Raw genomic sequence first — 9,850 nt, forward strand, 5'->3', positions numbered from 1 at the left:
AATATTTAATGAACATTTTTTGGAAAATCCAAATACCTTTGCCTTGTTAGAAAATATGTTTTATTGCTTTAAAAAAAACTTAACATTAAAAATATCTTATAAATCAAAGAATTTTAATATATTCATATTAAAAATATCTTAAAATAATTATATAATATTTATATATAAATTAGATTTGTTTTTTTTTTTTTTATATATGGAAAAAGGCATCAATGGTTAACATAACATTCACTTGTGTATGTTCCAAACACAACAACAAAAAATATTGCTCTAAAAATTTCAAATTGAGTACATTTTCTTGAATCACATTTGTATTTGGGATTTACTCGTTTTATTTTTTTATTTTTTAATTGATTTCTTATCATCTTTTTCTTCTTTGATAGGCGGCAGTTCAGTATCCTCATCATCATCATCGTCGTCATCATCATCATTTCCTAGAACATATTCTATGACTTCATCTATGGGATAATTGTTTAATAACTCTTTTATAGACTCGTTATGTATGACCACAGTAAATAGCAATTTGACATATTCACGCATGCGGCTTGCATAGTCCCAATCTTGATAATTGTGTTGATCGGTCGAAAGATCATGACCGCAATTTTCAATAACTTTGCAAAGTACCTATAAAGAAATAATAGAGGAAATTACAAATAACAACAACTAAGACAACGATCACTAAAATCTACTTCTCGTTTTTATAGCCGAGGCCGAAGAGTACATCACAATAAATTTGATACCACTTAAAGAAAATTTCTGAAATGCCACCTGTGTTACTAAAATGTGATAAACTACCGCTGATAACCGTTCTGATGTTCGGCCAAAATTGGTATTAGATCAATTGACCTTTTATAATCAAGGCAGCCATGATTACCATTGTAGTTCTTACAAATAGGGTAACACGAGGATAATAGTATCAGAGCGCACACAAAGCCAATGTATTTGTCTGTCACCATAAAGCGGTGCCATTCTGAGACCTCTTCTCAACCTAACCTAATAATTTTTCAATCATTCTTAAATGCCACCAGCGTTACTAAATGAAGTCAAATGACCTCTGAAAACCTTTCTGATGTTAGCCCGAAATTGGTATTGAATCAATGACCCTTTCCCAGCAAGTCCGTCATGATTACCATGGACCTCTTTTCAATCTACCCCAATATGTTAATTGGCCTTGAAAGCTCTATATTACAATAAAGGAATAAATAAATATATATTTGTCGTGTCAATTATTTTTTATATACATACCGTTTCTTCAGATATATCTGGCCATCCAAATTTTTTCAATGTCACCGAATCCACCAACATATCAAGTAGCTTGCAAACATTATCTTTTAATTTCAAATCTTCTTCATTCAATTTTTCTTCGTCATCTGTACTGAAATGGGTTAAATCGTCATCCTCTGCAATAGCAGCTGCCAAACTTTCAGCCAACGATTTACGTTCTTTTTTAGGCTCAGGAGTTTTAAAGGTTTTGGCTGCAATTGTATTTGTCGTCACGGACTCAATAATACCGCCATTTGATTCCAAGGGAATCACTGTAAATGCTTCATTAGATAAAATAATAGTTTCCCCGGATGCATTTGTAGTTCTGGGACCATCGTTGATTATGAATTCTTCTAGTATTTCGACATCATTGTTTGAGTCCTTTATGGCTTTCTTCGGTGCAGTCGGAACAATACACTGACTAGTTAGTCCTTCAATGCTACTGTTCAAAATTTCGCCATCACTATTGGTTGTTACAAATTCTATACGTTGTCCTTGAGAATCTTCGATTTTGATTATTTTCGGTGCGGGAATCGGAGGTGGAGATTCTACTGTTGTCTCCTCCGGTTCGCTATGGTCACCAAATGGATCTTCATTGATAAAGGTTTCGGGATCTTCTTGATGTACTTTAAGTATATGGAATTGTAAACTTTGCACACAATCAAAGTTTTCTCTGCATACTGCACAATCTGTACGATTTTTACGTTTGCGTTTTTGACCAGGAGCTAGAGGGAGATAAAAGGTGAGAGGATTAAAAAAAAAATAATAATAAACCTATTGATAAAACAAACTTACTTATATGTTTGCCAGCTTCCATATGTTTGTCATATTCCACTTCAGTTTTAAAACCTTTTTTGCAAATTTGACATTTTTTAGCCATTTTGGCTCGACCTCTGCGTTTTACACCATCATTATGATTTTTTGAATGTTTTTCGAGCCTGAAAAATATTTTTCAGTTTTAGTCAGTAAAAAATTATTTTTGCCCAACGTGGATTTACGTTTACTTACTGTTTCGAAGTCTTGAATTTTTCTGGACACTTGTCACAAGGAAAAGGTCTCATATGGGTCTTTACGTGAGTGCGTAATTGTGTACCTTGTATGAATGATTTTCCACATTCTGTGCAAACATGATTTCTTTCGCCTTAAATAAAAAATCAAATGATAAATATTCAATTGAAAAACATATACAAACTATTTTCTTTCCCTCCGCCATGGAACGCATACAAGAAATACTCTTGAAATTTCATTACAGGCGGTCTTGACATTAGCAATCTGTACATGCCTCTGGACAACTACACCCTCTTATTTAAGTATTTAATTTCCGAAAATTCATGAGGATCATGTGCTGAAAGCGAAAGAGCTGTAATCGGACATTAATTTAAGGTACCGAATTCCAGCAGAATGAATAAAAAATTAGCCTTCTTGAAGCCCTATTAGCCAAATCTGGAGATCGGCTAAGTTTATTAGACATTATAGACTACACTATCAAAATTATGCGGAAGCTGAAAAATTAAGTATTTCCCAGCAAATCCCTGAACCTCAAGGAATCAAATCGAAATCGAAGATGATCCGAACTGTTCGGAAGCTGGAGTTGCACATGATTTGGCTCATATCACCACAATTTAGATACCATATAAATTGAATAATTTAGTATGGAAGCGGTAAAATAAGCGATTTACCTGTATGTCTTTTCATATGACGATTTAAGACCTCTTTAACAGCAAATGATTGCTTGCACTGTAAGAAAAAACATATATAATGTAGAAATATTAAACAAAGGAATTGCTTCGAAGAATACTCACGACTGAACAGGTGTATGGTTTTTCGCCGGTATGATAACGTCTATGTTTTTTCAATGCTACCAATGATGGAAATTTTTTCTCACACAAGTCGCAATCGAATGGTTTTTCTCCAGTATGTGTACGTGTATGGATACTAAAACGATGGAGTTTTGAATTGATAAGAATCACGAATTCTGATGCAAATAAGTTTGATTAATATTTAATTGTTCTTGAGGTACTTACTTCAGCGTCGACAAGCTATAAAAACATTTTTTGCAAATTGGACACATATACTCCGATTTCTTAGTTACATGATTTCCCAAATGCTGCTTTAAATGGGCCCTCAAATTGTCCAAACGATAAAATGATTTGTTACAGACCTTACATTGCATGGTGTCACTTTCATTAGCCGAACATGAACTGTATTTCTGATGACGACTTAAATGATAAGAACGCGTAAAATCCTTTCCACAAAGTTTACACGCAAATGGCTTGCCACGATTACGATGTTGGTCTTCGTGCAGTTTCAAAAGATTAGCACTGCGTAATTTCGCATTGCAAATAGTGCAAGGATGATCACTGAATTCGGAGTGGGTTATAAATATGTGACGTTCATAGCTCATTTGAGTTTTAAAAGATTTCGGGCAATCAGGGCAATTTATATGACCTAACTGAAGAGACGATATCCTTATATAAATGAAAGACCACAATAACCTATTGCTACGGTATAAACTTACATGAAACGTATCATAACTTTCTCCACAGCAGAAACACACATCTTTATTTTCCATAATAACAGCATCCTTTTCGATTTTCTCCAAATTTCTTAACATTTCCTGTTTGCGCAAGTCATAGCCGCTATCAAAGCGGCAATAATCCAAATGCTTTTTCAAGCCCTGAGATGGAAAACAAATCAATTTAGTATGTAATTTAACTTACACCAAGTTTACAATGGTACTCACTTTTAGACGACGAAACGTTTTGAAACATTTTCCACATACATGCTCCACAATTTCCTGTGTTCTCTCGGATTGAGCATCTACCTCATCGTCATCCGCATCATCACTCAATTGAACTTCTTCCAATATTTCTCCACTAGGCTTCGTTGTACCCACATCTGTGTTTTCAGTCAAAATAAAATTGATCGTTTCTTCTCCATCATCTTCAGCATTTTGTTCACCCTTGACGGTATGCATCAGGTAATGATCCATTTTCTTTTGTTTTAGACTCGAAGGTGAAACTTTGGGTTTTGAAAAGGCCATATTCATTTGATTTGTATTGGTTGGACACAAAGGCACAGATATGGCAGTCATTACTGGAACAACTTCAGATTTTGGAGTTTGTTTTTCATTTATCAAATTAATAACTCGTGGAGCCGATATGCTATCCTTTTTTTCTACTTTAATTTTGCTGTTGGTACTCATTGTGGTGTTCAATGTTGGCCAGCTAAGGATATCTATTAAGAAGAGAAAATATAAAGCAAACTTTTAGGCAATTATCACAAGGGCTGTGACGTTGCTATACGATTGCAGCAACTTCCAATATTCTATGAAAGTACGGGTCGTGTCATAAAAACACACTCGCCTAAAAACACCGATCAAATAATAAAAATGGCGTCGCTACATTGTATCTAGCTCTCTCTCTTTCTTACCCTCTTGGATATGTCAATGAAAATAGCCCACAAAGAGACTGAATGAGTAAACAGAAATGTTATTGACAAGCAACAAGTTTATAATCCAGCCGATAAATACGGGTACGTGGAGGCCTGATACGAGTTTACATCTACATATAAGGATTTTTGATGCTATTCATCATTTTACTATTTTCCGTTCCCATATTTTTAAGCAATTTTTTTTTGTGACAGAATTGTTGACGTTTCCTTCATTCAAACACAAGTGAAGTAAATGACCACAAGTGATTATAAGCACTAATAAGGCCTTATACATTGCCTACACTCTTTCACCGCTAGATAAATTCCATGACAGACGATGTGTAAGTATATACATACGAAGAGATCGCCCCCAAAAACATAAATCCAATTGTACACATTTTTCTACACAAAATTACAAATGAATTGCATACTTTCCAAGTGTTTTCCTGTGACTATTCCAGTTATTTTTTATAATACACCACTACGATTTATTTATTTTCCACTTCGTAATTATATGTAGATTAGATAAATAAATGCTCTTGATCTGTTTCAATTTTTACTTCTAGTCGGAGATAGAGAAAGTTCATTTGACGAAACACTTTTCAGTCATTGGTTATTTATTGATCGTTCTTTACTTAATAATTTCGAAAGTTAATTCATAGCATCTTTTCGGGAAAATTCACACTAAGTATCGAATTGTAATTGCTTTTCTTATTTACACTCGTATCAGTAGAATTTCTTTACCTAATATTATGCTAGGAAAATGTGAAATACAATCGGTAATGCCAACTGATCGCTACTTTTCACAAATAAACGTTTTTTGTTTTTATTCTATCGGTATTCGTTATTCTATCGGTATTCGTTATTCTATCGATATTCGTTGATAGTTGCAAGATCAGTGATATCAATTTGGCGTTTTTAGAAATAAACGACATTGTCCTATAACATCATCCACTCAAAAAAGGTAAAGCTGCAAAACAACAGAAACAAATTATTTTATCAAAAATTTTATATATTTATAGTAATAAGTTACTTGATCTCGTAAAGTCACATAAGTGTTTGTGGTGGCGATGGAGATAAAATCGAACTAAAATACTGGCAGGATTTTAGCATCACAAGATATTAGTTATAGCTAGTCTTGGGCAAAATCGTTCATCATAGTGATTCGGACTCGTCGTTCCTTTTGTACAAAGGAACTAGTTCCTTCAAATCGTTCCTTTTCGTTCCAGCTTTTTATATTTGTCATCTACTAAAGGCAGATACGACATTGTTTACTTTGTGCAACGAAGTTCGTGGTCAAATGAAAAATACAAAAAATATTAAAAATTGAGTAAAATTACTTAAAATAGTTTATAGAAATATAGGAAGAAAAAATAATGAATGGAAAATGTAAAGAAGTAACTAAACTCATTGCAAGAAATTAAGATTTTTTTGTGTATTGTGAAGAGCCTGAAATGGAACTAATGATTCTATTGAATAGCAGCATACCAATCAATGATTTAATATACATACGCGCCAAAATGAATAAATTGTCATATAGATCAAACAAAAGTCAAAAAATCAAATTGCGATCCGCGGATCTATGGAGCGTAAGTTGAACATAAAACTAAATGACAAAAGGAACGATGAGGACGAAAGAGATGGAACTAGTGACAATCGTTCCATCTCTTTCCGGAACGACACAAGACTAGTTATAGCCCTGCCAGCATTTCAAAGTTTTATTTCATCCTCATCGCTACCACACAGACTCGTAAGTGACACTATCTTATTATAATTTGTTTAAATAAAAACGATAATAAAGTGCTGAAAACATAGTTATTTCGTTTAAAATTGTGAAAGGTATTTTGGTGAACACCCTGCCAGCACTCGTAAATGTCACTACAACAATCGCCAACTGTCATGGGGGAAACATATCAAACAGTACAAAATGTACGTGAATGTATTTTGCCATCACTACCGTTAGAAGAGCCATTTTATATTTTGTGAAATGCCAAGCTGAAAACATAGTTATTATGCTTAAAATTGTGAAAGGTATATGCATAGACCGTAGAAAATAGAATTTCTTCGAGAAGCAACGAATAATTTTTTAATTTCATACGTAAGAGAAATTAAGAGAGTTTTCGAAAAAAGTTTCATTCACAGTAGAGGCAATATGTCAATTCTGTGAATGAATTGCAGAATGTCAGTAAGAATGTCAAACTCGTGAAGACGCAATCACATTTTTTATAAAATTGGTAAAGTAATTTGTTTTCATGTTTTGTAGTTTTTTTAATATATTTTTTCATAATTTTGCTTTTTCTTTTCACGATTTTAATTTTTCTTTTCAGTATTATTATATATATTTGCAGGTTTTCTTCTCTATTTCTTTTCAGGATTTTGGTTATGTTGCAGATTTCGTTCCAAGCATAGACTCTATATTTGAGTATATTTGAGTCTATGCTATATTACTTATTTATGAAATAAAATTTAAACAATTTTTTCTTTTTCTTTCAGAATTTGTGCCAATATAAAATGTTTGCATCGTGGTATCTGCGGCTAAATGTGTCTAATCACCACAATTATTGCAGGTTTGCATGTTGCAAACTTTTTATTTTTCTGGTGAGAAATTAAGGAGACCTGGGATGGGAGAAGTATATGCCTCCATTTGCAAACATCCCTCTCTCTACAACGTTGGACTGAGAATAGGGGTGGTAGATGATAATCCCTCACAGGCATGACCCCCCTTTCTCCATCATGGCAATATGAGGAAGTGGTTATTTTGCCATTCCTCCAACATGGGAAAATATAGTTAAAAATATATAAAAACAAGTAAGGAAAGTCTAAAGTCGGGCGGGACCGACTATATTATACCCTGCACCACTTTGTAGATCTAAATTTTCCATACCATATCACATCCGTCAAATGTGTTGGGTGCTATATATAAAGGTTTGTCCCAAATACATACATTTAAATATCACTCGATTTGGACAGAATTTGATAGACTTCTACAAATCTATAGACTCAAAATTTAAGTCGGCTAGTGCACTAGGTTGGAACACAATGTTAGTAAAAAAATATGGGAAACATTTAAATCTGAAGCAATTTTAAGGAAACTTCGCAAAAGTTTGTTTATGATTTATCGCTCGATATATATGTATTAGAAGTTTAGGAAAATTAGAGTAATTTTAACAACTTTTCGACTAAGCAGTGGCGATTTTACAAGGAAATTGTTGGTATTTTGACCATTTTTGTCGAAATCAGAAAAACATATATATGGGAGCTATATCTAAATCTGAACCGATTTCAACCAAATTTGGCACGCATAGCAACAATGCTAATTCTACTCTCTGTGCAAAATTTCAACTAAATCGGAGTTAAAAATTGGCCTCTGTGGTCATATGAGTGTAAATCGGGCGAAATCTATATATGGGAGATATATCTAAATCTGAACCGATTTCAACCAAATTTGACACGCATAGCTACAATGCTAATTCTACTCCCTGCGCAAAATTTCAACTAAATCGGAGTTAAAATTTGGCCTCTGTGGTCATATGAGTGTAAATCGGGTGAAAGCTATATATGGGAGATATATCTAAATCTGAACCGATTTCAACCAAATTTGGCACGCATGGCTACAATGCTAATTCTACTCCCTGTGCAAAATGTCAACTAAATCGGAGTTAAAAATTGGCCTCTGTGGTCATATGAGTGTAAATCGGGCGAAAGCTATATATGGGAGATATATCCAAATCTGAACCGATTTCAACCAAATTTGGCACACATAGTTACAATGCTAATTCTACTCCCTATGCAAAATTTCAACTAAATCGGAGCACAAAATTGGCCTCTGTGGGCAAATGAGTGTAAATCGGGCGAAAGCTATATGGGAGCTATATCTAAATCTGAACCGATTTGGCTGATATTTTGCAAGTTTTTCGAGACCCATAAAATATTCGGATGTACGGAATTTGAGGAAGATCGGTTGATATACACGCCAATTATGACTAGATCGGTGAAAAATATATATGGCAGCTATATCTAAATCTGAACCGATTTTTTCCAAAATCAATAGGGATCGTCTTTGAGCCGAAACAGAACCCTATACCAAATTTTAGGACAATCGGTCTAAAACTGCGAGCTGTACTTTGCACACAAAAATACATCAACAGACAGACAGACAGACGGACAGACAGACAGACAGACAGACAGACGGACATCGCTAAATCGACTCAGAATTTAATTCTAAACCGATCGGTATACTAAAAGAAGGGTCTATGACCACTATTTCTTGGCGTTACATACAAATGCACAAACTTATTATACCCTGTACCACAGTAGTGGTGAAGGGTATAAAGATGGGTTTCGAGGTCCCCATAGCAAAAGGCCTCAACATTGCAAAGTTTCATGCAAAAAAGATTTGCTTGTGACTTTACGGAAAATGTGGTTTTGAGGTGCCCACGGGGTCAAAAATGCCTCACATCTGCGAAGCTCCACGCAAAATTTTTTTTTGCATGGAACTTTGTTTTTATTTCATGCCAATTTCCGCGCAAAGTTATTTTGCGTGGAGCTTCGGTTTCTTTTTCAGATGTAATGTGCCGCTCATGCGGAGTTCCGAGCAAACTTATATTTCTGCTCATGCGGAGTTTCGCGCAAACTTATTTTGCGTGGAGCTTTGGTTTCTTTTTCAGGTTTACTGTGCAATTTTATGTAAATATTCAATTTTATATTGGGTTAAAAAAATGAGGGAAGAAAAAGAGGGGATCTTTTGTTCAAATTTAATTTTTTTTAAAGAGAAAAATCTTTGTAGGTGGATTTCCTAGTTTTTCAGCAAAGAAACTCAAATTAAATTTTAGCGCCAATTGAAAAGTTCCATTTTTATAAAAGAGAGCGTAATTGTTTTTGCTTTTTTTAAGTTTTCTCTAAAATTCAATTTTGGCGCAAATTTTTTTAAAAAAAGAGAGTGAAAGACTTAGTTTTTTTTAAGAGTAGGCTAGGTTAGGTTAAAGTGGCAGCCCGATTAAATTTCAGGCTCACTTAGACTATTCGGTCCATTGTGATACCACATTTAACTAAAAGTACCTATTACATATGGGCACTTCTAGTCTTAACCACTGAACCTTCTCTGTTATTTACTCTTGTTGAACCAACCAGATTGCTCCAAAAACATTAACAACCT

General features: G+C 34.1%; 1 protein-coding gene across 4 annotated transcripts; it reads right to left on the minus strand.

The window, feature by feature from the left end:
- Positions 1–37: 37 nt before the first annotated feature.
- su(Hw) (suppressor of Hairy wing) lies at positions 38–5,509 on the minus strand. Of its 4 annotated transcripts, none has more exons than XM_075289633.1 (10): positions 5,440–5,509; positions 4,007–4,500; positions 3,782–3,940; positions 3,288–3,715; positions 3,066–3,198; positions 2,943–3,000; positions 2,272–2,404; positions 2,059–2,201; positions 1,246–1,988; positions 38–624 (listed from the first exon to the last, which is right to left on the minus strand). In XM_075289633.1, the coding sequence occupies exons 2-10, from the start codon at positions 4,466–4,468 to the stop codon at positions 340–342; spliced, it is 2,544 nt and encodes an 847-aa protein (XP_075145748.1). In that variant the 5' UTR covers positions 4,469–4,500; positions 5,440–5,509; the 3' UTR covers positions 38–339. The 4 variants fall into 4 exon arrangements, with proteins under 4 accessions (XP_075145748.1, XP_075145738.1, XP_075145755.1 ...); XM_075289623.1 differs by lacking the exon at positions 5,440–5,509 and adding an exon at positions 5,127–5,425; XM_075289640.1 differs by lacking the exon at positions 5,440–5,509 and adding an exon at positions 5,331–5,413.
- Between the last annotated feature and the right edge of the window lie 4,341 nt (positions 5,510–9,850).

The sequence above is a fragment of the Haematobia irritans genome, chromosome 1 (genome assembly GCF_050003625.1).
Source record: "Haematobia irritans isolate KBUSLIRL chromosome 1, ASM5000362v1, whole genome shotgun sequence".
Taxonomy (NCBI): Eukaryota; Metazoa; Arthropoda; class Insecta; order Diptera; family Muscidae; genus Haematobia; species Haematobia irritans.